Source organism: Colius striatus, chromosome 5, assembly GCF_028858725.1.
Source record: "Colius striatus isolate bColStr4 chromosome 5, bColStr4.1.hap1, whole genome shotgun sequence".
Lineage (NCBI taxonomy): Eukaryota > Metazoa > Chordata > Aves > Coliiformes > Coliidae > Colius > Colius striatus.
This window is the reverse complement of record NC_084763.1, coordinates 12,680,774-12,707,884: the sequence shown is the minus strand read 5'-3', so window position 1 is coordinate 12,707,884 and position 27,111 is coordinate 12,680,774. Positions and strand designations below refer to the sequence as shown.

Genomic DNA, 27,111 nt, shown 5'->3' with positions numbered 1-27,111 from the left:
AAAAAAAAGCCCGGGGGGGGGTGGGGGGGTGGGGTTGGGGGTTGGGGTTGGGGGGGGGGGGGAATGACAGCCAGGGGGAAGCCAGGAGGGTCAAATGGAGAGGAAAAAAAAGAAGAGTAAATTTACAGGAACGAAAAGAGATTTGAGAAAGGGGGGAGGGCAGAAACCACGAGTAGTGATATTTGAAGAGAGGTGTGTGTTAGGGGAGCAATGAGCATAAGGAAGCCAGCCTGCCTGTTCCTCCCCCTTCCTAATCATAGCCTTTACTCACAGACAAAACTCCCTCCCTCTCTCATTCACTCACTCACTTTAGGCCAATCCGTCCTCTCTCTCTCTCTCTCTCCCCCTCTCTGTGTCTCTCTCCTACTCTGAGACAGAGTCAGAACTCTTCTCCCTGACAGACACAAACATCTACAGCACTTATTGCATTCAGAGAGGGAACCTGCAAACAAAACTTCACAGAAAACTTTTCGTTCTTGTTCCAGAGAATTTGCTGAAGAGAAGGAAAAACAAACAAACAAACAAACAAACCAAACCAGCCCCAAAAAAAACTGTGCGTGAAGGGGGAGGAAAAGCAGGGCCTTTTAAAAAGGGAATCACAACAACTTTTGCTGCCAGGATGCCTTTGCTTTGGAAGAGAGGATTTTTGTTGGTGCTTTGCTGGATTATAGTGAGGAGTTCCCCAACCCCAGGATCCGAGGGGCACAGTTCAGTCACTGACTGTCCATCATGTGCCCTTGCCACGCTCTCAAAGGATGTGCCCAGCTCACAGCCTGAGATGGTGGAAGCAGTAAAGAAGCACATACTGAACATGTTGCACTTGAGGGACAGACCTAATATCACCCAGCCGGTGCCCAAGGCAGCACTTTTAAATGCCATCAAAAAACTCCATGTGGGAAAGGTGGGAGAGGATGGTTATGTGGAAATAGAGGATGACGTTGGAAGAAGAGCTGAAATGAATGAAGTTGTGGAGCAAACCTCAGAAATCATCACTTTTGCAGAATCAGGTGAGTGCTTGAAAAACAAAACTGTAAAATGTCCTTTGTGCCAGAACTGCAATTAACTTCTTCTCTTCTTCTCAGCAATAATGTTTTCTGCAAGGTTATAGGATGAGACCTGGGGGAAGGGAGGAGGGGGAATGGGATGAAGGGGACAGGACTCTGAAGGAATTTGATTTTTCTGACTTAGTCTTGGCTACAGATTACACTTGCTAAGCATAGACAGCCACACAAGGAGGAAGCTCTCTAACCAATCTCGAGCAGAAAGTCAGGCTGCAGCGGGGTCCTCCAAACTGTGCCTGTGAAGCCTGAGTACTTGCAGTAAAGTACAGGATTGCAGAGCTTACGGCGAAAGAAAAAGGGCTGAAGCCTTTTGGGGAGTTCATCAAGGCAGAAAGTGAGCTACAAACTCCTTGAGAAACAACCCTTTCATATAAAAATTATAGTGGAAGTTATAAAAGCAGATGAAACAGCTTTAACTTTTAGAAGTGAGAGGGCTTCTTTTGTGGGTTTGTTTTTGGTTCGTTTTTTTCTTTTTAATTTAACACAGCATCCTCGGCAATAAAGAGTTGCAAGGACTGTCAGATGACTTCAATAGAACCAGACAAGTTGCTGTAGCTGATCCAATTTGTAAAGCAGACTTCTGCATACTGGAATAAAGAGAAAGGATTCTGCTACTAAAATGCTCCGGCCAAAAAAAATGCAACCTTGGTAGGGTGTATTTTGAACTCTTTCACAGTTCTGTTTTCCCTGACTCCCATACAGTAAGAGGTTAGAATTTAGATATTTACAAAGTAATGGCATAAGTTTCACATCAACTGCCTATAGGAAATGGCTCTGAAGTTGTACTTTACTATCTTGCTCCTGCATGAACAGGACCAGAACCTGTTTTAATTCAATATATATGTATGTGCACGTATCTCTGATAGTATATGTGAGTATGTTTATACACGCATCAATAACGGTATCTCGCAATAACTCTATCATCTAACTAACAGCAACTTTTTATGATGCTGTCTAGCCAAAGCATTTTTCCTGTTGCCAAGACAGTTTTAAAAGAATGTCATTGTTTTGTTTGGTACAGCATATGGTAGGCAAAGTATGCAAAGGAACTCCAAGCATTTTTGTTTAAAAGTTTGCTGCAGCAGTATAAACAATTAAGACAACACTCAGAGTTTCCAGTCCTGAAAACCTGTTGACTCAGATGTTCTGTTTGCAGGGAAGCCATGCACAAGAAGTGTGCATGCTTTTAAGAGCAGACATTCCTGCTGTCTGTCCCGATTTCCAACTGTACAAGGAGCCCTTGCCTTTGGAGTCCTTGTCAGTACACACATTATCAGTTTCCTTCGGTATGAAAGCTCAAAGCTTTTCGGTTTTTATATCCCCTCCACTTCAGAAAGCAGGCAGAAGGTGTCAGTGCAAGTGGTCATTAGAAGCAGGGGCAGCTTATCATTAGTTTAGAAATGAGTTTTTAAAAGCAAGGAAATCTCTAGGCTGTCTATGAGTCGGATTCCCCACCTGGTTTTCGGCAGCTCGCTCTGAGCAGAGTGAAACACATATGGCATGAACAGTGGTTTCTCTTCACTGTGTGAGTCCCAATCATTTGTAAACACATTATTGTCTCTCCTGAGCTCTGACACAAAGGAATTTGGAATTTGATATATGCCTACTCGGTACGACACCCTCCAACGGCAGCTCCTGAAGCCATTGGCTCTCAGGCTCACGTGAACAGCGAAAATCATGCCATTGCCCACACGCTGGCCAATAGTCCAGCCAGAGTTCCCCCCTGCCACAAATGACCCAACCCTAGCACGTCACTTGCTTTGATTTACATAGCGTTGTCCTACCACTGCTAGCCACATTAATTGAAGAAGACTTATGGTATGGAGCTGTGCAGCTGGAGAATGGGGGCATTCGCTGTTCTCCACTTTCCCACTGAGCCCGTCCTAGAAGCCAAGGCAGGAGGGCTGCTCCAGCCTTTTTTCCCATACCTGCTAGCCTTTGATTTTGGAGGAGGGAGGAGCAACTAGCAACCTAGAAACCAAGCCCTAGGGTTTGTGCTGATGATGGAAATGAAAACTCTACTCTGTGGAGTAACTTCAGACTGCTAAAACATATTTTTCATCTATATCCATTCACATCTGGTGTCTTGTTAACATCAGAGGATGAGAGAATCCACCACAGTTCACAGGTCCCAATGCTGCAACAACTTAAGTGACCTCTACCTAGGATCTCTTCCACTCATGGGCCAGCAGAATTGTGTGTCAAATTTTAAAGCAATATTATTTTTCCTACTGAAGAAAGTGAGGCAAAAAGAAGGCAAGTGACACATCATATAGGAATTATGAGTGAAAAAGACAATAGAATATAGCCACATGGAGAGCCCCCCTTTTTCACCCTGTGGGAACTGGGAAGAATATGGATAAGTTTAAAAGACCAAGCAGGAGGATAAACGTGTTCCTCTCACAGTAAAGTTAATGTTCTTCCTGCTTTTAATGCAAATCTCGCTCTGCCTCGAAAGAGGGCAATGGGAAATCAATGAAAATGAATGGAAACATCTCACATTGTATCAAATAAAGGTCTATGGAAAGATACTTTAGGCTTTTTGTCCCTTTGGGTATGACTTGACATAAACCAGCCATTCCCCCTACCTTTCAGAAGCTACATTTACTACTTGCCTTCATAAAAATGTACTATTTCCATCTTTCATCAGCTGTATCCTCAGTCATACAATTGAAATGGAGTGAATGAACAAACAGTGCCCTGTGCACGTGGCTCTGGCTTCAGGCTGCTGTTTGCTAAAACAGACCCAAATTCAAACAAGCACAAGTTTCAATTAGAGGAGAAACTAAATGCAGGGAACTTGTCTGAAGCACAGGTGTAGTTATGTCCAGGAAATCAGCAAAATAGTTGGCAGGTAGTTTTCACAGCTAACAAATCCAGGCAGATCTTTGCAAAACTAATGACCGTGAGTATTGGGCAAAAGTTTACAAATGCACCCTACTGTCCTTTGGCACTCTTACAAGTAAAACATGAAAATGATTTTCTACTTGCATATCAGACTAAGATTACTTACCTCAATTAGTTCTGTGACAAGGGCAGCTGTGTCAGAGCTCTGTGGGTTACTTCAAGGTCTTAAAAATACTCTTTTGAGGAGAAGGGTCGGATAATTTTGAGACAAACAAATCCAACAGGTTCTATAACTGACACACACAGTGCTTATAAAATATGGTTGGCTACTAACTCCTTCATTATTTTTAGTAGATAGCTTATTAGGCAGACCTGGAATTTTGCCAGGTGAATTTGATCCTGGCAACTAAACCACCAATGAAATGGGTTGCTAACATCAGCCACCAAGAAGGTGATGAGAATTAGTGGATGAAAATACTGAAATCTAAAGGCTCATGGTTAGGAGAACTGTCAGGGAAAACAACTAGAAGCCTGACAGCTCTTTAGACCTCTCCTACCTTTTTTATATCATTTCAGACTGAGTTCAAGGTGAACTGACTTGATCATGCGATGCCCACTTTTGCGTGGGGATACACCTGCGGACACACTCACGCCTTTTTCTAGTGAGGCACCTACTTGTATACAGTCAGGCTGGCAGTTCGGGAGGGAAAAGAGAAGATGCGTTGCTTATGCCTCTTTAAATCATCTGATCAATTTTCGTTTGAAAGCAGATGGATTTAATGGCCCAGGTATCCGTACTGAATAAAGAGTGGCCACGAGAGGGCACAATCCAAAGGCTTTTTGCTCCACGCAAGGCAACCATCCTGCAAGCTCCTACTTTACCTAATTGGATCCTGAATCCCGGGGAGCTTTATGCTTATCTGTAGCTCTCTGAGTGGAGCTCTTGTTTCTCTCTTCTGGTTTATTTAAAAGGCAGAGATTCATGGGAGTGGAAGACTGTGAGTAAAATAATGCATGAAGGAAACAGGCAAAGGGGGAAAAGATAAACTGATGGATGCTAGAAGTTCTGGAAATCTAGAGACATCAGAAATTATCATTATTTTTTACAAGATACTGAGAAATGTGACTGTGAATCATCATCTGAGCTGATTTTCTCACATCTTTTTTTTTTTTTTTTTTAATGCAGTCTCCTTGGTTTTTAGAAAACAAGCCTATTTCCCCTGGATTCGTTAATTTATTTTTGCTTGGCATACTAATCAAAGATTTCAAGTTTAGTAAATGAAAGCAAGTTAATTCCAGAAGAAGAAAGCCATTCTGCATTAATCTGTCTCATTGTAACAAACTGTGAGAATTCAGGGGGGCTGGTTGGTTTGAGAAGGACTTGAGAAAGCATTGACGAATCCGAGGTGGGAACCAGTTTAGAAAAAGATACCTGAGAAAGAGAGAGAGAAAGCACCACCTGTGCCCATCTCTGTGTATAATCATGCACACGGTTTCGTATGCAGATGGGAACACCTGACTATGCATTTGCCTGTCTCCCTGTAGCAGCATATGTATGCCCACTTGTACAGGTATGCCAAGGCAGACTTGCTGATATACCCATGTAGCTGCACCACTGCAATATGAACAGGTTCCTGCAGCTAAGTATGTGCATTCATGTGATTGCCTGTGTCCAGGGTGTATCTATGTTGCACATGTATAAATGATTCACTCTGAGGAGTCCTATCTCAATATGCCTATAAGGGTAGAAAAAGACCATCTCATGTAATGCAGCAGGGCTTTGCAAGACTGATTTAGAATTGAAGCTTAGTCTACTGGAAGCAATTGGAAGTTCTGTTATTCATTTTAGTGGGCTTGGGATTTGGGCCTTAGTGCACAGAAATTAAGTATTTTAATGAAAACAGACTGACGACTTCTGATCCACCTAATTTTAGAATGTACAACAAATTGTTACAAGTGTGTACAAAAAAAAAGTTACTATCTTTTTTTGGGAAAGATAAAGACTTGGCATTGTTATTTACCTTGAAATACCTTATTGATACAAGTGACCCTAAACTTTACCTGAGCTATTTTAGATGTAAATGCAAAAAATCAAGTCACAAAAAACTTCACTCAAACAAACACCGGTTTTGTTTCTAAATATTTAAAACTATATGGGGGAAGGGCTTTCAATTTGGAAAGAATTCTGGGCTATGGATGTAAGTACTTCCCTCCTAACAAAATCGCAGAGGAGAGTGAAAGTTCACCAGAACTGAATTGTTTCACCTTCTGAATGACCTTGTCAATGCCCCTTTGAGTTAAATTTTCAAGAAAAGGTATTTAAATAAGGTTGCTGCTGCTTTTTTCTCCCCATGAATGCTTGGGGAATAGTTCTTTTACCTGGTTTTCTTTTTTGGTTTATTTTTTTCTTGCAGGGAGCAAAGGGTATGTGAACAAAAAAGATAAAGTGTTTGCTATTGGTGTCATAATTGCTTCTCCCTTGCTAAGAGGCAAAAGTCAGGCAGTAGCAACAAAAGTACACAAGCGGATGGTCAGTCACATGTGAGGGGTGCTGAACAGCTAGAATAAATCGTTTGCCAGTGATCCATAGACTGAAATGCATTCACAGGAACGGACACTGTCTAATCGTGGTAATAACACATTTGTAATAATCAGTCTCCCTAGGGGATAATTGCCAGACGATAACAGTGCTAAATTCACTGAATAAATTCTGCGCTGTGAACAATTCATCTAACTCTATTGGTCACTCATTAGTAAACATTTTGAGCAATTATCTCTCAATAACCATGCTCTTCCCTTCACTCTCTTTAGAGGAACCTTTCTAGTAACCTATTTTTTTTCTGTCTCCTGGGGAACGGAAATGAGAAGTGAAGAGAAGGATGCTTTTGAATGTAATTACAGATTGGCACGCAGTACAAATTCCCCCAAATCTAAACATAGGCAGTAGTAAAGTTAGCAACTAAAAAAGGAAAAAAAAGCTTGCTTTGTATGGAAAAACAGTTCACTTACAGTATAACGTAAAAACAGTTCAAAAAGCAGTGGTGAGGCATGGAAAATTAAAGTAACAGCACCTTCTTACACAGTAAGCATTCTTCAAAGGAAAATTTAAATATTGTGTATTAAGAGAAATTAAGAATAAGTCCCATTAGAATGTCAGAAAGGATAATCACTTTCAGTATGAGAAAAACAGTCTTAGTCATTTAACAGCATAGTTTTTCTAGGGAAAAAAAAAGAGTAATTTAAAGTGTCTTAGCATTTTACTCAAAAAAAAAAGAGATTCTCTTAATTGCACAGCATAGACCCTACCTAGTATATGCATGGTTTGAACTAAAAAGGCTTGATCTTGAATCCCGCTGCATATTGTAAATAAATGAGCTTCTATGGCATAGTTAAAGCCAGCAATACCAAAGGAAGGATCCTCAGCCGCAGACAGGGCTGTCCCTGCCAGCTGCGCCAGGCCTGGGCCTGGGGCAGCCCTGTGGAGGCCTGCATGCTCTCCTGAGCTGAGCCTGTCACCAAGCGCCACTTGTCCCACACACCAGCCCTCCCTGGGGTGGGGGGTACCTGTGCAGCCGCCTCGCTGCTCACCTCTGCAGGTTTCTCTCCTAAAAAGGTGCGTGAGCACCACTGAAGAGAAAAACAGATACGAGAGAATTTTCATGCTATATATACTGATGCTACAGTTTCTTTCCATTCAGTAACTCCTTCCATTAAACCTTTTACCATATATGCACTACTTCTGCGGGCTTGTGTTTTTAACCATTTCTCACAGCATTCGCCGGTGTCACTCGCTTTGCCAGACTACTCCCTAGGTGTCACAGCCCTCTTCCTGGAAGGGACTTTGCTCAGCAGTAAAGCGGAGAGATGGCCTCTCCCAGGCTTTGGGAAGGGGAGATGAGGAAAAGCAATCAAAGGGGGCCCAAAGTAATCACACGTCTCCTTTTTCAGCTGCTTTCTGCTATGATATAACAATCCAGGCTGTTGACATTGCTGTTTATATGAGCATGGAAGTGATGAAGGCATTACCGCTGTTGGGCTGTGGGTCTTTCCACAGGAGTCAGGCAGGAGGAGCAGGATGATTAGAAATGGGAAAAGACCCTTGCAAATCAGCTGTGGCAGGAGAAAAAGCAGGACGAGAGGATAAACAAAGGATAATTATGGAAGTGATACCATCCCCAAGCTTCAGGAAAGTCTCCTTTTTACTTTCAGTTAGATGAACAATATATATTTCCAAAGCTTTGAACCTGGTCATTAACTCAGAACCAAAAAGGAAAGGCTGCTAAATCCCGAAGCAACATTTGAAGAAAATGAAATGCAGAGGGTTTTTTTTGTTTTTGGTTGGGCTTTTTTTGATCTCAGAACACTTGAAGAATTTTTTTTATTGAAGCACTGAATCCTTTGGAAATAAAGATCTTGTTATAAAGTGAATATGTGATCATAATAAGCCAGATCCAGAGATCTCAAGTTTTCGTACACGCCAAACTCTGATTTTAAAATGAGCTTGTCTGAGCATAGTGACCTCGTAAAGACAGCAGGATTCGTACCATTCGTGCTGTGTGATCGTAACAAACTAGTTGTGAATGTGGAGAGAATTCAGAAAAGCTTTGTTTTTTTCCTAATGTCTCCTAAATAGATCTGTGAAAGGGAAAGGTTTTTTTTTTTTTAATAGCTATACAACCTTTTATTACCTCTGCAGGTATGAGGACTCAGGATTTTGTTTCGTCCAGAAATATTAGACTCATACAAGCTTCCTGCATTTTTTATTTAGAATCTGAATCCACCGTTTGTGTGTGAAAATGTAGCTAACCACATCCAGAGGGGCTGTTACTGTAGCTAACAGCCTACAGGGAGGCTTTTATTCCTCTATACGGACATGTCTTATACTACTTTTCTCCAGCTCACTTCCCTCAAGTGATTAAAAAGCAAGTACTTGGGTACTTTCACGGCACTATTCTAATATTTTTAGTAATGAGGAAGAGTTCTAGTTTCATAAAGGAGCATATGAAAAACTGATCAAGAGAGTTCTTGAAATCCTGCTCCTTTCATGTAATATCTGTCAAAAAGTCTGCTTGCATTGCTACACTTCTGGCCAGTGCATAAGATAATATGAATACTTATTGAGGGAGATATGTCATTTCGTAACTATTTTCAACTCCCACTAGCATGGAAATAACAGAATGTGGAATATCATGCATTAGCACTTAACAGTATTAGGTTATTCTGTAACACGGGGTTGTCTGGCTTTTCGAATCAGATGGGCTGAGCAGCTTCTTCCCCCATTGAGTCAGGTCAGCACACCCCGGCTGCTTTCTTCAGAGCGCATGACTGAGACAGTTTTCCATGTTCACATCCAGCACAGCTGATCTGCTCATGCACAGGATCCCTTCCAGTGCTGGAACTGCTGTCTATGCCCAGCTTGGTACCTCAGCAACAGAGAGTAAGTTTTGAACTTCCCAGCAATATATGCCTATTCCCCTCACCAGTCTGTGAGCTCTGGGGAAAGAAAGCAACTAGGAAGAGGCTGCTGGTGCCAGAACACTTTCTGTAGCTCAGTCTAAACTGTCCTTCCCCCCTTCCCCCCTGCAAGGTTTTCTTGGTCACAGGCAGTAAGCAGCAGGGCTTAGATGGAGAGACTTGAAGGCAGCAACGACCCCTCTGAAGCCCAGATGTCCCTCAGGAAGAGTTTATCAAGACTAGGCAGAGGAAAGGGATAAGCTAAAGTTAGAAGCTTGCTTTAGAAGAGAGAGTCAGGGTGAATGAAGCTACAGGCTGCATGGATTGTCCTTGCAGGCCTTAGGAGCATCCATCTTCATAGAGAACACTCTTTATGTTTCTCTTTATAACTCTATATCTTCCTGCTTTAGCAGAGGTTTTGGACTAAATGATCTCTAAAGCTCCCTTCCTCTAAGGCTCCCTGCCCTTCTATGATTCTATAACATCTCTACATACCAGAAGACCAGCTTCTTGGACCAGACTTCCTGTGGAATGGAGGAATGTCACTGTACACCTCCTCATGCTCCAAAACCCAGACAGGATGGGGATTAATGCCTATCACCTGCCCTGTGCTCCAACACAGCTGGCAGCTTTGCCATAGTTTCATTTCCAGAATGGAAGAAAATAATGTTAGCTGGTAAAGGCTGAATAACGAACTTTCAGTCATTACTGAATTAATCTTATTTTAAAAATAATAGAAAAACAGTAAGTCCACCATGTGTCCCAGTACTGGTCAGTTTGCTTCATCTTTTCTGTAAGCCACTTAATTCCTAAGGCACAGTCTCACTGTTTCACACAGCTCCCTAAGAAATTAATATAACTCACTTTGGAGACTGGCATCAGCCAAGTCTGTGAGAAACAGTTAACGCAGACCATGTGTTTCCCTATCTCAGCAAGTGACAGTTAAAGTCTACAATTTCACACTCTCATTTAGAGGGAAAACAAAACCAAAATGTTGTGCCCTTTAACCACTGTAATTCAGAAACGCCCGTCTCTTTGACCTGGGAACGCCACCAGGGAAAGCTGAATGGGTCAATGACAGGACTTGGCAGAGAAGGAAAGCAACAGGTAGCTCAAAGGACAGCACAGTCTGCCTACAGTCTTTAGGAGCCAGGAACTCTTGAATTTGCTAGTGAATAGAGGTTAGATTGAGATTTTGTTCCACTTCTGTCTCACCTGAGAATGGGGGAACATGGAGATGGTCAAGGAGCCCGTACTAGTGGAGTTCAGTGGCAATGGGAAGCAAGGAGAGTCTTGCTGTCATGAGAGGAATTTTTCCTTAATACGCATAAATACTTCAGTTTTGATCAGCACTTGCCCCTTTTAGGGTGCAAAGTTCCGATTTCCTGACAAGCAGAACCACTGCACAGAGAATCACATCAACCATTGAGGGTAGCTCAAGAATTATATTAATGGCAAATCGATAATTATGAATACTGTTTCAGTCTTACTAAGATCAGACACCTGGGCATTTAAAATCTGTGACCCTGGTCCATCCTGGCCTCTGTGCAGAGAAAGAACAAAAGATGCCGATGTGGCTTTTTCTTTTGCCAAGAAAACAGAGAAGTATTTGTCTTAAAAAAAAAAAAAAATAAGAGCATCACTAACCCCTCAGCTAATTCATTTTCTCTTAACTTTTTTATGCTCTAGTGATCAAATCATTAAACAGCCCTCATTATTCATTCCAACTTCTGCCAGGATATGAGCTCTGTATCAGAGCAACACCCCCTCACCATCATAATCATCATCATGACATCTCAGCAAGTTGATACAATTATGCCAGAGAACCATCCCCATAATTATACAGTTCTTTAGCTCATTTCTCAGTGTATTCACCATTACTATAATCACAGCTAGTACATTGTGTTAAATTAAGAACAGGATCTACAGCTAACATCTCACAGGATGAAGAGTCTGCCTGATGCAATTCTTTACAATGTAACTCTGCAAACCTCTCAAGGCTGAGGCTCACATTTTAGTCGTTCTTTGTTTTTTGAAACAATTGACATTTGCAAGTCGTTTTAAGATGCATATGAAGAACGGCATTTTATGAAGGAAGAAAGGGCAGACATCATTCCCACATGGTTTCCAAAGTATTGCCAAAGAATTGGCAGGGCGAGAACTCCCTAACTTTAGCTATTAGGCACAGATTTGTATGCCTGTGGTACATATAGTTATGGGCTGTCATTACAAAACCAGTTTTGCCTTTCAGCCAACAGTGATCACAGAGACAGCTCAGGCAAACCAACTCTTAGCAGTTACTGACTTTTATTTGCCTTGAGGTGCTTTACATAAATTGTTATATCATTACTATAACAAAATGATTTGATTAAAACATGATAGCAGAAAACAACAGGCAAAGGAACAGTTTTCTAAAGAGAATTTTCACAAAAGCAAACCGAGAAGGGGATGAGGTGAAGGAAGGTTAGAACAGAAGAATCAATAAGATTTAAAGAGCCAAGTAGGAAACCTAGGGATCTTCATGCCTGTGGTGACAGTAACAGAATTCTCTTTAACAGAATGCAAGCAGACATACTAACAAGTTCTTCCTGTCTATTTCCATTTACTAAATCAGGCACAGCCAAGAAAATGTTGCACTTTGAGATTTCCAAGGAAGGCAGTGAACTATCAGTGGTGGAACATGCTGAAGTGTGGCTCTTCCTCAAGGTCTCCAAGGCCAACCGGAGCAGGACAAAAGTCACTATCCGCCTGTTTCAACAGCAGCGGCAGCCGAAAGGCAACTCTGAAGGAGCAGAAGATACAGACGATTTGGGGCTGAAAGGTGAAAAGAGTGAGACTTTGATTTCGGAAAAGGCAGTGGACACCCGTAAGAGCACTTGGCACATCTTTCCTGTTTCCAGCAGTGTTCAGAGACTCCTAGACCAAGGTAAGAGCTCTTTGGATGTGCGGATCGCCTGTGACCTGTGCCAGGAGACTGGTGCCAGCCTGGTGTTGCTGGGCAAGAAGAAGAAAAAGGAAGATGATGGGGACGGGAGAGAAAAGGAAGCTGGAGAATTCACAGGAGAAGAGGAGAAGGAGCAATCACATCGACCCTTCCTGATGATGCTTGCCCGGCACTCAGAGGACCGCCAGCACAGGCGACGGAGACGAGGCCTGGAGTGTGATGGCAAAGTCAACATCTGCTGCAAGAAGCAGTTCTTTGTCAGCTTCAAGGACATAGGATGGAGCGATTGGATCATTGCACCTACAGGTTATCATGCCAATTACTGCGAAGGAGAGTGCCCCAGCCATATAGCAGGCACATCTGGTTCATCATTATCTTTCCACTCCACTGTCATCAACCATTACCGCATGCGGGGCCACAGCCCCTTTGCCAACCTCAAGTCATGCTGTGTGCCCACCAAGCTGCGGCCTATGTCCATGCTGTACTACGACGATGGCCAGAACATCATTAAGAAAGACATACAGAATATGATTGTGGAGGAATGTGGCTGTTCATAGACGCCTGTGTGTGCAAGACCCTTATTGGCAAGAAGAAAATGTATCAGAAGCCCGAGCAGAGGAAAGACCAGGCATGGTATAACCTTTTCTGAATGAAACAATCATCGGAAATAAAAGCTAAAACAAAAGAGAGAGGGAAAAAAAAAAAAGACACACACTAAAAAAAAGAGAAAAGACTTATGGAGGATTAGAAAAGACTTCAGCTGTAAAAAGGAAGAAAGCTTCATGAAACCGGGCTTGAATGAGATACGTCTGAATGGCAGTATGGGTTGGGGATTTCCCCTTCCTTTCAGTATGCTCCTTATCTTATTATATAGTATACTAAACATTAGTTACTACTAGGGGAGTTAACACTGCCTCCCTTAGTTACCCATCAGTTCAAGCCATGGTAGCAGCTCATCTAACCTGCAGCAATTTGGACTAAGTCCAAATGTCATGGAAATTTCTTGAAAAGCCATGTGTATGAATACTACATTCACTGGCACTTTCCCCCCAAATTTACCCTGGAACTGAGTAGGTGTGTAGCGTTTGTGTGTGTATATATATGGCTATGTATTTAATACATATCTCTATACATACAGACGCTATACACACATACTTAATGGTAAAGGGACAATATTGTGCAGGTGTACACACCTTCATCTTCTGCACTACATTTACAAAAAGAAAAAAAAAATTAAAAGAAAAAAGGAAAAAAGAAAAATGAAGAAAAAACAGAGTAAAAAAGAACAAACGAAAGAATAAATGTTACATTTTGTAAAGGTGCTTACAACGTTAGAACTATGCAACCTAGTTGGTTTGAAACTGTTTACCTGCAAGAGAAAGAAAAAAAAAAACAGAACAAAAGAAAGACTTTTTTTTTTTTAAACAGAAGTAACTTGTTTTAAAAAAATTCTTCAGTGAGAGATACTTGAAAGGAACATGTTTGTCCAGTTACTGGAGCCAAACATTTCTATATTTTGTAAAAAAAAAAATTTAATCGTTTACTATTTGCACTACAATGGTGTCTGACCTGTCTAATCCTTATTTAACAAATATTTGCAAGGGAGGGTGGTTGGGTTTGGGAGGGGTTGAGAGCTGCACTTATTGTGAGCTATACAAGAACTGCTACAGCACACAAAATAGCTATTTTTATTATTATAGTAATTATTATTATTTTGTACCTTAAAATGAATAGACACATACACCAAAGACATTTTTGTGAGCCTCTAAAAAGTCTGTTTGTGGTTGGTACCATTCACCTGTACTAAGTTAGGCTTTGAATTAAGGGTCAGCGGGTTGACTACACTCAAGTCAGAATACCTGTTAAATACTTAAATTCAAATAGTGGCCTCAACAGAAAATTGCCATTTGAAGAAAGCCCAGAAAAGCCCTTGGAATTGGATCCACGGTCCAGCTAAGAATAATTGTACTCTTTTGCATGTACAACACTAAGACTTGTCCCTGATGCACAGCAACTGTGCATTATTGGGAAATAATTTTGTATAAGGGATATACATATATATGTATATATTTCTGTATGTATATATGTATGCATAAGCAACGTATAAGCACTTGTGGCTTCACTTTAATGTTCTAAAAACAATGAATGTTTGTGTGCAAAGCACAGGATGTTAGAAAATTGTTTGTTACTACCAAGTGGGAGGCTACACATTCAAAATGGTATTTGTGCAAGAGAAACCTAAAGTGCTGATATACACTTAAGAAAGTCTTGATGTGAAATTGTAAGCAGCTTTGGGTCCTGCCCACCATCACCCCTGCAAATATACAGAAAATGTCAGTTATGGTAGGATTTCTGTTTGAAATGCAGTCTTTGGTGAAAGACTGGCTGTCTCAACCACCACCCTCTAGCATGACAACTCTTCATGGGTTTGTGTGTTACCTGTAAGACCCTAATTTTCAGTGTCAACACCTAACCTGAAGGGTCCAACCCATAGGGCATAAATAGATAGTTTTTTTAAAAAATATTCTATCGCTGTCATATTTAAAACCAGAATGTTTAAGTTACAACCTTTGTCTTTGGGTAGGGGGAGATGAAAAGAGGGAACGAGGGAAACCTTTAGGCCCTGTTTACACTGAGTTTGATAACCCTGAGCCTGAAGCTTCAGACTCTCACAGGTTCACAGGACCAAGCCCCTGTTAGGTGCTTTCTGACAGGACAGGCTTTGAAACGCCTCTCACAGAAAGCAGCACTAATGTGGCTCCCCGTCCTGCTGAGAGCACAGTCTGTAAGGGAAAAAAAAGAAAAGACAAAAAAACAGAAAAAAAGAAAAAAGAGAAAAAAATAATAGCACAATTTAACCCAGTCACATTGGCTAGAGATAGCGTGTTAGCACCTTCATGGCAAGAACCATGTTTGAACAGTGTAATCAGGGCCTTCATTTTGGTTTTTTGTCAGCCAAAACTGTTTGTGTGTGCATGTGTGCATGGCTGCTCTCCATGTGGGCATGTGTGTGTATGTGTGTGTGTGTGTGTGTGTCTGTATTTGTATGTATCAGTAGAGATTTGAAAAAAACAAAAAGGAAAAGAAAAAAAGGAAAAAAAGAAATAAAGACAAAAAAAAAGCCCTTTCCTCCGTTGGATAGATATCAACATACATGCTTGTAGCTAAGTTTTCTATCTAATTTATTCCACAGTATTTAGATTGCATAGTACAGCTAATGGGCTATACATTTATGTACTTTTTATACAGCGCATTTTTTTTACAGACTTCTTTGCAATTTGCAAAAAAAAAAAAAAAGTTAAAAAAAATAACGATTGGGTAAACACTTAATTTGTCACTAAAGTATTCTGTAAAATATCAAGGCTTTCTGATTTAAATTATTTGCAGAAGTTTGTTGGATTTTTAGTGTTGGGGTTTTTTTTCCCTGGGTAAAAGGAGGGGTACCAAATGCTAATAGGAAATGAAAAAATAAAACTAAAATGATGCACAACTAATTTATCTTTATAACTTAAACTAACCAAGTTCCCGACCCTGCTTCATTTGAAGCAAGTGGCAGAATTACTGATAAATTTTCTAGAAGTAGATCCAGGCACTGGAACAGCAGAAGTAGAGTCATAGTCTGTGACACTTGTCGAGGACAGTATCTTTTATTTCACTGGGTTTTAGACTTGGCCTTAAAATTGGATGCATATTGTCCCAGAACCCTTACTCATGTAAGCAGGCTCTTTGACGTTGTCTACCGGTCTCCTTACAAGAGCAGTAAAACTACTTACATGAGTAAGTGAATCACAGGTTCTTTTGCTGTAGTCAGTGTGAAGAGAGAGAAAGGATTCTGAATGAATGGCTCCATATGCAACTTTGTTTCGTTTAAACTGGGCTGCTGGCATCATGGCTGATCTCTGAATGTAGTGGGCAAGAGAAGCAGGTGAGATGGCTCATGTTGGTAAATATTATTCTCCAGTGTGATTAGTTAGAGAGCATTGGAGACCTGAAGCCCAGCACCCTCCAATAAATGACAATGGCAAAACTCCCATTGGCTGCAAGCACCATAAGTTTAGACTCATGTTTTTTTCCCTGACAAAGCAGAAGTAACCTTTCAAAAGATGACTGATGCTGACTTTGATAGCAGCTTTTACGTGATGAATGAGACTGGCCCTAGAAAGCATGAAACTAAACTGAGACAATTTCCAAGCGAAGAAATAAAATAGGATTTTAGATATGGTAATAGATATACCAAAACCAGAAGAAGGTTTTCAAATCAAGAAGTAACTGTTCCTAAACCCTGCTTTTTAGCTTTCGTTTTGTGTGTATACTTGCCAGAGATTCAGTCATGGGGTTTTGATTTGTGGTCAGAGTTATTTAAAGTAGGGGGAAATGAAAAACTATATGATAAAATAGAATAAAAAATCTGGATGTTAATCAAGACTGACTGATTCCAGCAAAACACCCCATCCCTGATAATTTGATTTAATTAAATCTGCATGTACTTAAAATAGCATTAGAAATTGTTACCATATTTAAACTGTTGTTCAAGGGCATACGGTCTCAAAAATGACTTCTCCTTTCAGGTATGACTACCAAAAAAACCCCAAAATAAGAAGATTTTAACTACTAGCACATTCCTTTCCATAAAACCTACTTCCTGTTTATATTGGAAATGTATTTTCAGTATATACTTAATCATAGAAATATATTTTTTTAATACCTCCACAATTATCCTGCTTCACAGTTGACCACATTTGGTTGTCTTTCCCCCCTCTCCATGTCAGATGCTCACTGGATACAAGGCCTAAGAATCTGGCAGAAATGCACATTAAGATATTTCTTTGGGAGGGTTGAATGTATTTGTATTCTTGAGGTTTAGCAAAAGGAAATGTTTACAGATGCTTATAATTATTCTGCACTCATATGTCACAGCAGAATACTGATCTAGGGCCCAAAACTACAGAACTGAATGAAATGGGAGTTTTGTCATTGACTTCAATAGAAACAGTCTCTTGCCAAATCATTGCCAACTGAGACTCCATTATATATATACCTCCTTTTTGAGTTTTTTTTCCATTTCATTGAGGTTTAAGCCATTGTCCATTTAAGTGTGACACCACAAGCCCACACAGAGGCTGGCAGCAATATCTTCAAGGTAGAGAAGTTCAGGCATCTGTAAACTTTATGCTCAAAAAGAACTTTTTTATGGACTCGTGTGGAATAGTGCCTTACCCTGTAAGCAATGCTGTTGATTTCAGAGGGTCTGCTTTCCTAGAAGGTTATGAGTCAGCATCAATAAAGTGAGCAAAATCTGTGTCCGAAGTGTAGGTAGGAGAGATGATTAAGTTTTTGAAGTCAGGCCTCATGTCAGTAGTGTGCATCAGTATAAGAATCAGATGCTAATCACTTTCCTTATACTGAAAAAAACTTTACTCCCCATCAGCTTTCACTGCATTACATGTGGAGTAAAAAACTTTTCAGTACGAGTAAGTGATATCATGATTTGACCTTTCGTGAAGAAGTATAAGCAACATTTTCATGGGCGCAAACAAACAACACTTCTGGGTTATATAGCTATTTATTTTTTTGAGATATAGGGAATCTGTGTTAATTCTCAATGGGTTTCTTTGTATTTAAATACTTTCAAAAACAATAGATTGACGATGGGTTGAAGATATATATATGTATGTATATATACATATTATATATATATCTACAGTATATATATACACACACAACTATATATATGTATATACATATATATAAATTATGAAAGCCAAGATATTATGAAGCCTATTTTGTTTTTATCAATTTGTGTTTTGTTGTTGATATTATTATTATTGTTATTGTTGTTATTATTATTATTATTTTGCATACTACATGCAGTGCTTTAACCAATGTCTGTTCGGCTAATGTAATTAAAGTTGTTAATTTATATGAGTACATTTCAACTATGTCAATGGTTTCTTAATATTTATTGTGTAGAAGGACTGGTATTTTTTTTATTTACATTATGTTTAAAGAGGTAACAGTTTGATATGTTCTCATTTGTTTATATTAGAAGTTATTTATTTTCACGGCATTCCGTCTGGTATTTTGATATTTGGAAGGCATGCTACCTATACTTTGTACAGTTAGTGGGCAGTATTCAGCAGCTCCCAGTAGATTTTTAGGCCCTGTGTTAAAAAAAAAAAAAAGAGATCTGATTGGGATTTTTTATTTTAGATCTTTCATATTGGTTTGCCAGGACCACTCAGTGCACTTATTGTCAGACACTCTGCCTGCGTGACCAATTTATTTCTACTGTATTTACCCAAGACAGAGGACCAAAATCACCTCTGGTGTAAGTCCAGTGACTTCAGTGAAGTTATACCAGAGATGTATTTGGCTCACCGAGAAAATGCTTGTGCGAATCAATGCAAAGAAAAGGGAGAAAGAAGGAAAGAAAGTAAGAAAGAAACAAAGAGTCTTTGCATCTGGAAGAGGATTTCAACGTGTTAAAAATGTTTGGGTCAGCTACTATTTTATTTTACTTTGTTCTTTTTGTTATTTTGCTCTTTCTTATACAACAGCAGCAACAACACAAGTGAAATAAATAAAGGGAGTTTCACCAAGCCTCGTGTAATCATTCCTTAATGTGCATTCCTGGTTAGGAAATTCGTGTCAGCTGGAGAACTAACAGAAAAAAATTACTCTCAGAGGTGAAACGTGTGGGTGTCTCTTTGACATGAACAGTGTGATGCCTTTCTCTTTGGTGTGACTATGCCAAATGGATATTCGAATTCATGGCCTTACATGCAATGGAATTTTAGGTTGTTCAATTCTCCTTGTGAAATGCACCCAAGCACAAAAGCTAAAGCCAACTGCAGCTTCCCCTTGCCTGCAGGCTGTTAGGTTCTCAGCTACCATCAACACAATTTCCTTGAAAAATCCAGAAGTAAATGCTTACACAGATAAAGGACAATTTGTACTACTGAGACAAAATTGCAGGGCTGTCAGCTCACATGCACTAATTTATTAACTGAGTAGTAGCCAGATGAAGTGATCAAAGAGGCCCGATCACAGGCAGCTGATACCTGTTCTGAGTGAGAAATTGTCTGAATACTCTTATATTTGAAAGTAACGTGAACTTAGGAATGGTTTCCACCAGTCATTGCATTCCTACAGTGATAAATGGACTCCTGCTACATTCCAGTGGGGTGAGAATCAGGAAAGAAGAATTTTGAGGTTGATCTTTAAATGGATTATTTGCACGGTGCTCAAGCACAGGCCACTGCAGCTATAAGCAAGCCTTCTGATACTCAGGCATTGAAAATCTTTCTACAAAGGCTGGAGAAATGAATTGCTTTCCCCTTACTGAGAATAAGTTTTCAATAAATCCATGTTAAAAGAGCTGAAGAAATTGGATATAATTAAGATATGATGGAATATTTGCTTGCTTTCCTTTGTTATGATTACTATTATTATTATTAAGGGTAAATCCAACTGGATGTGGAAGTTTCTCTATGACAATAAGATCATAAGGGCTACTTGATTCTAACTGCTATTCCATTAACTTGATGTAAATGAAACTTGCACTTCAGGTGTAAAATGGGGAGTTATCCTTTATCAGGCATGACATAAAGTGAAGTACTGGACAGTGTAATCCATCTTTTTCCATTTTCTCCAGCCATTTGATTTTCTTTTTATTCTGAGAATGTTATTGAGAATTGTTGTTATTGATCAATCTGCTAAAACTGAACTCCCCCACCCCACCCAAAATAAATTAGACCAAGAGAATAACTTACAGAAAAAGGCAGAGAATACTGAATGATTTTGCAAAACAGATACACAGATAGTATCTGCTCAGTGTGGTTTTCTTACCTTAGAGGAATAGTTTCATGCTACTGCTTGGACTATGGAGTCACTGAGCTAGTTTCAGTGCGCATCGTGATTCTTTCTATGCTTGTTACAAGGCTAACAGAGTCTATGTTTTGGAAGTCTCAACGGCTGCCCTCAGTGATCTCTTTCTTTCTTAAGTTTGTCTAACTCCCTGAAATACAACCACAGATTGATTACGAGTACTGCCTATGGCTCAGAGTGACTGTCTTCCCTTATAATGCTGATGGAAATATAGGATAGCGATCAAATCCATGGCTTGCAAATACCTGTCACTCCACTTCTATGACCTCTGGGCATTTCATGATTTCAAAAGAGGTATATTGCACATTGTCATAATTCGGTCACATCTCTCCTGTCTGCTATAGCTTCTCAACAGCTTGGCTAGAATTGCTAGAAAATCATTTGCAAGAGCATCTCAAATCCTCTCTGCAGAGTAAACACTGAGGTTTCCCTTTCCCCTCCAACAGCCAGCAACACCAAGCACCCAAAGTGGAAGGGTTATGAGAAAGGCCCATGTGAGCAGACCCTATCCATGTATCTTCTTCCTTCAAGGATGGTGAGAGAGAATGGGTTTATTTTGTCTTTGAAGAGTGCCACTGCAGCTTATGGATGCAGCGGCAAATTCAGTGTACACATTACAGTGCTGCATCAGGAAGCAGCATAGCGATTATTTAACATATTTGACTCATATAATCTCTATTGCATGAGAAAGTGACTCTGTTTCTGAGAAGATAGGAATGTGTATCACCAGAGTCACGGCCTCCAGAATTTCATATAACAGCAGACAAAAACAACACAGCAGCTTTATTAAACAAGAAAAACATTCAGAGGAAAGCTGGCAAGAGACACTAGCAGAGGTCCCCAGAGGGGCTCTGGAGTAGACTGCTCCTCCACAACTTACGCACACACAAGAATGCCTCTTATGGCTGCAGTAGGATGCAGTTTATAAGCCTGGGCTTGATCTTAATGAAGTCAGTGGGCTATTGCAGACCTAGATGGCTTAACTGAAAGTAAAATGAAGTTCTGTTTTTCAAGAAACATCATTGAGTATAAAAGAGCAAAGAGTAAGATGGTAGATGATGTGAGCACGTAATGAACTGTGTGTGAGAGAGATCAGAATTGAATGACTTTGAAAAACGTGAAGATAACCTAAATCAGGGTAGAGGTAGAAAAATCTCAAACTACAGAATGCAATTTCACAGGTTCATTCTACATAAGGAGCCCATTCAAAGGTCTAAATTAAATTTTAGTTCTCAGCTGACCTGTGCATCTTCTGCTTCACTGACACAGCCCTTCCCACGGTCATGCAGCCTGAGAAATGCTGCAATGCAAGAAGAAGATGCAGCCTCACTTTCAGGCATCAGACACTCACTGTCTTTTCAACTCTGAGTGTACAGAGGCCACAAATCTATCTAAAGATTGGGCAGACAAATTGGTTAACAAGTAACAAATCATACTACTTCAACTTTTTGAAATTTCAAGTGTGTGACACAACCCTCAGAAGCAATTTAGGCCTGTCTCAGCACTGCGAAATTACCTTAGTATGAATCAGGTTTAAATTTGTCATGCTTTCAAATGCATACCTTTTTGTGGAAATCCTACTCCTTTCTCATGCTTCAGTGGACACCTTGGTCATTTGTACACAACTGTTGTGGTACAACTAGCTCTAGATTTAGGCTTCAGGCTTCACTTCTCCATTTGTATTTCTATAGCCTAAGAAAATACTCTCAAACCCAGGAGCTTTATGCCACCCCCATATGTCTGGGCAGGAAAGTGAGAGATCAGATAAATAATTAAGTCAACAAGTAAGAGACATTCGCTACGAATAGAAACTCTAGGTCTGAAAAGAAGCCCAGTACTAGATCTGCCCTAGAACAGGTTGGACAAGTGCAGTAAGAGTCCATTTGTGCTTTGTAGGTGGAAAACCTGTTTCATTTCATTGAAAGAAACAAGAAATTCATGGAAAGGAAAGGATGCTGACATAGTCAGCTTGCATTTTCCAGAAGGAATTTATCAAGAACCCCACTAACTTTTCCTAAAGAAATCAACTCATCAAGGGATAAAGAAGGCAGCACACACATACCTAACAGTTTTAATTAGAAGAGATGAAAGAAATGGAGAGAAGCCATTAGTGCCTGACTCCATTAGGGTCTGTGCTATGAGCACAAAAGTCTGAAAAGTGGATGAAAAGTCAGATGACTGTCTCCCAAAAATACTAAGTTAATCAAAATACCAAAGGCAATGACTAGTGGCATGGAATTGCAGAAGAACTTCACAAAATAATGAAAGAGCAGCTGGAAATCAGTATTGATAACTGTAAAGTAAGAGAGGTAACACAGGGCACGCATAGAAGAAAACAATTCCGACTTCGCACGCACAGGAGTGAGCTGCCCCTCAGGAGAGGGACTTGAGCACTGTAACAAACAATGTCAACTAAATGCTCATCATCACTGAAAAATGCAAGCTGAACAGTACGGATTGCTAGGCAAGAAAAAGTTTGTTGCTTATTAGACTGGATTCTAAAGCTGGAAAATGCAGACATAGTTTTGGGTATTGAAAGAGAGAATGGTAGACTTCATGTTAAAACAGAAGCTCTTATTAGGTAACTGAGGACAGCAATTAGGTCCCTCTTTTGCTTTCTCTCCTCCAGGCTGAGAAAGGCCAGCTCACTCACGCTCTCTTCGTATAATCTCCTTAAAGGGACAGGCAGAGCAAAGAAAAAGAAGACAAAATCTTTAGGTCATCGTGTTTCTTATTGGAAAAGCTCATTGCTTGTTCTCCATCAATCATGTCACTTTTACTTCGGTATAATACCACACTGACTGAGCAGCACAGAAAGCAAGGTTATTATCAGGCACTGAACTTATGCGTACAGAGGGAATTCACTTAACAGCACCAGACAAAACTATAGTTGGTTTTTGGTCCTCATTGATAAAGAGCTACAGGCTGTGGTGATTAGTTCTGAGCTTTCTTCAAAGGACAGTCACTATTTCCTTCAAGCTCAAGTTCAAGGCCTCCTATATGTTTCAACTGCATCAGCCATATTATTCCCTGGGGAGAAAGAGGAACGGGCAAATCAGCTTACGAATGGCCAGGTTTGCCTCACTGAATTCATGCATCAGCAACACAGATTATGTTGTTTATATTATTCCTGGCCTACACTATCTAAAAAGGAAAGGAAAAGGGGTGGGGAAGGGGAGCAAGGCAAGCTTAAACAAAGATGAGGCTAAAACCAAAATTAAACTAGTGTTGACACTATTTCCACATAAACAAACTGTTTGACAAGAGGATTTTTTAATAGGCAAAAGGAGGGAACATAGACTGAAAAGAACAAGTGGATGTAACTTCAAAGATAGGAACACACCAGTGGGTAATAAATATTTATAAAATAAGACATTCATCAGCCTGCCACATACACTTTCTACAAAATGATGTATGGATGACTAAAGTGTGATAAAGAAATGTAAAGTAACACAGAGTGTAAATTTAGACACACGTAGATTTTTCCAAATGATGCATTTTCAAGTATATTAAAAAAAAAAAAAAAGAGGGAGGGGAAAGATGAAGGGCTCTTCCCCCCCCAAACTAAACACAACTGTTTCACATCTTCCTTTTCTCTTTGTTTCTTTTTCAATTCCCTCAACTTCCAGCCTTTGTTCCTTTGTCTTGTAACACGTTGTTATTCTCAATATGACAAAAGTTGTACTTTTAATGCCAAATTGTTTGATACATTTTATAAAAGAAAATGAAAGACAGACCTTTGACTACAAGATGTGGAAGCTTGCTTGGTGCCATAATGTGCTACAATCACCATTTTCAGTTAACTCCTTCCCTGGCTGCTTGATGCCTAGGCACCCTTAGCAACATATTTCCTGCCAAAGCAGCTGAGCACATCATCATGTGTGCAGAACTGAGAGGTGCCACTTTAAATTTCTTAGACGTACCTTTGAGATCAAATTAAGGCTTTCCTAATACATTTATCAGAATATTGACCAGATCTGTCTACTAAAAGTGCTATGCCTCAAACCTGGCCCCCAAAGAATGACCTCAAGTGGGTATACACTTTTATCTGGTATGGGAAGTAAAGTTTTACTGTTATTAATACTCATCATTCCTGCCATTCTAACACAAAGCCTGGGATGCATTTTGTTCTATGGTGTATGTTTTCCTTGCTTAATGTGGTCTATTAGACCTGTAACACACTTATGCAATGCAAAGAACTTGGCAGTGTCACCAAGGGCATGATTTGAGGGAGACAGGGTGGTACAAGCAGACAGAGGCTTTACAATATAAGACGATCTACACAGGTTGCAGAATCTGATGATGATGTGTCAATAGCTCTAATCATAACACCCTGTGCATTTTGCAGGACTAAGTGTTTGGAAAGACAGATTTTTAACTTATCAAATGAACACTTCTGCAACAGAAACAACTGTCAGACAAATTTAGAACCCTGAAATGTCATTTTTATGCTCTTTTTTTCAAAGTAATACTACACTTTAAAGTACAGTAGAACATAATGACAGTTTTAAAGAGAAGAACAGATTTGATTTTAAAGACTAGGTATAGAAAAAGTGAGTCAGACCTGATCTCAGGGACATCAGAGGAGATTTACAGTTACTGCATTAGGATTATTTCTGATGTAGGCAAGTATAATTGAAATCAGGATCTAACAAACTCTGAAATAAATAAAGGCAGAAATATGCTTCATTATGGAGCACTTGAAGACAGTCACACCCCCCAAATAAAAGTTACATAAAGCAAAAAGGTACATAAGCACAGGCACAGGGCTCCTCAGAAAGCTTTCTGGTGGCTGGATCCAAGCCCAGGTGCTTTCAGTCAACAGAGAATAGAGGCACTACAGCTCAGTTCTGTCTGTTGAAGAAATTCCCCAATTTTGGACTGCTACAAGGGTGCTGGGGACGTTATTGAAGAAAACTCTGGGGTGGAAGGAGCACATAAAGTTACTTGTCAGGCCGATCCTAGCAATGCCTGTCTGTACAATTAAGAGAGTAAAGAGGAAAGAGGACAAAGAAGTATTGTAACATATAGTGAGCAGAACAAGGTAGATTTTGAAGAGGAGCATAAAAATTCTTATGTGGAACTGAAGCTGCATATAAACTTTCTACCTGTTTGTCTAGGTGCAAAATTACACATGGCCTTACCCTTGTCTTTTTTAAGGAAGGTGACTATGGTGCTTCCCTCAAAGGAAACCTTGCACTTACTTAGGTAGTTGTTGAAAAGTAAAGGATTTGGTGCTTTAGTAATTCATGCAAAGCCAGAAGCACACAGAACCAAAGCAGAGATTGCCACTGAAAGACAGGAAACAGGTAGAAACATTCTCACTTTCAGCAGCATACTTGACCAAGCTGATATATAGCACTTAGCTAAGAAAAAAAGAAATTGCTCAGTAAAACCATTACATAGATTAACAAATTCCTCTGATCATAATTCCTCAGGGTTAGGAATATTTGGCCAAATCTGCCTGGTGTTGGAACACCTTTGTGTGACTTGGCATAAAAGAAGAAATGGTAAAGACCTCAGCCACACACAGGACCCTTTGCTTTCATCCACACGTGCAGCACAGCCATTCCAAAAAGTAAAGGCAAAGAAGTACCCTCTACTTCGATCAGCCTGCACTGCTTCCATTTGTGATATCATATGCCCTTTTAAAACTGGGAAAACAAACCCTTTCTCTAGTGGGCAGGAGTTACTTCTTTCTATTGCAGTTAACTAAAGCCGTTCATGAGAAAGTAAGTTCCTCAGCTTTCCAGTTGCACCTCATATCTCTAAACATGTTTTAAACAGTGCCCATCAAAATACAAACCATCCTTTGTCATCAATCGCTCTCTTTGCAGAAACTATTTCTGGCAGCAGTGATAATGTTTGTCTTTACTCAGACTGCAAGAAATGGTTAGTCTAAAAGGATCTAGAATGATGACAGTGACACATGTTATTTGCTGATCTACATTCACAATGTTCTGCTCATCTAACATCTCAGTTATGTGACATGTTACTCATTTTTTGACCTAAAGTATTATGCAATCTTACTTTGTGCTATTTAAAATTTGCCTCGTTTCACCTTGAATACCACTAAGCAATGGCAGCTTAAGTGATCCCTAACATGGTTTGTGCTCAATTTCTGGAATCTATTCAGGTAACAGGTGATATTAATGTAAAGGTCTTATTATCTGACAAACTACTGTGTGCTTGGAATTAGTATGAACATTTTGTTTAGATACCTGAAACAATCACACTTTCCAAGAGATAATTAGTGAGCAAACAGTGTTTGTGACAAATGTAACAATATTATTTCTATATTGACTAATAGAATGATTTAATTTTTACCAGAAATGTAAAGATAGCATTTTGAATCCTCTAATAGAGAGATTGCAGACCAATTGATAAAAAGTTTATGTTTAATAGTATGGTACCCTGATTAACACAGTAGAATTTAATCATGCAGCTTGTGAAAAGAGTTACAGTAAAAAGACATGATTATGAGGTGTCTCAAGCCCACAGAGAAAGTCGGATGAATCCTGCTGTCCTTGCTAAACCTTTTTCCTAAGAATTTTCACCAAACTAGGTATATGTTTCTTGTCACTTTTGGCCCCTTGCCTCAGTGGGACAGGATCACTTTGAAGCCATTTAGTCACATTTAGCAGCTGCAGGTTCCCTATGTAAGGTGCTCATGGCAGAGACAAAGCCAGCAAAGGGTGCAGCTCCTTGGCATGATGCAGTACTGCCAGTTCATCCCAGTGCAAGACAATGTTCTTTCCCCCAGTCATAGAGCAATGCTGCAAAAAAATCATAGATTCTCCTCTAAGACATGAGCATGTATTGAGAATTGGTGCCTGAATCTCCAAATGGCTTGTAGAGGCTGAAGTCACCACCAGCAGTCTGGCAGGGACTGAGCTCCTCTGCACATGCAAAAGAGTT

The 27,111-nt window shown here is 39.9% G+C and overlaps 1 protein-coding gene across 1 annotated transcript; it reads left to right on the top strand.

The window, feature by feature from the left end:
* Window positions 1-619: 619 nt before the first annotated feature.
* On the top strand, window positions 620-12,863 carry INHBA (inhibin subunit beta A). The gene is made up of 2 exons (XM_010198278.2): window positions 620-1,007; window positions 11,977-12,863. The coding sequence occupies exons 1-2, from the start codon at window positions 620-622 to the stop codon at window positions 12,861-12,863; spliced, it is 1,275 nt and encodes a 424-aa protein (XP_010196580.1).
* The last annotated feature ends 14,248 nt before the right edge of the window (window positions 12,864-27,111 follow it).

Excerpts from the sequence above, each read along its gene's own strand:
- INHBA (XM_010198278.2), top strand. The coding sequence starts at position 620 with ATGCCTTTGCTTTGGAAGAGAGGATTTTTGTTGGTGCTTTGCTGGATT. Across the intron at positions 1,008-11,976 it reads CATCACTTTTGCAGAATCAG|GCACAGCCAAGAAAATGTTG; the intron begins GTGAGTGCTTGA and ends TTACTAAATCAG.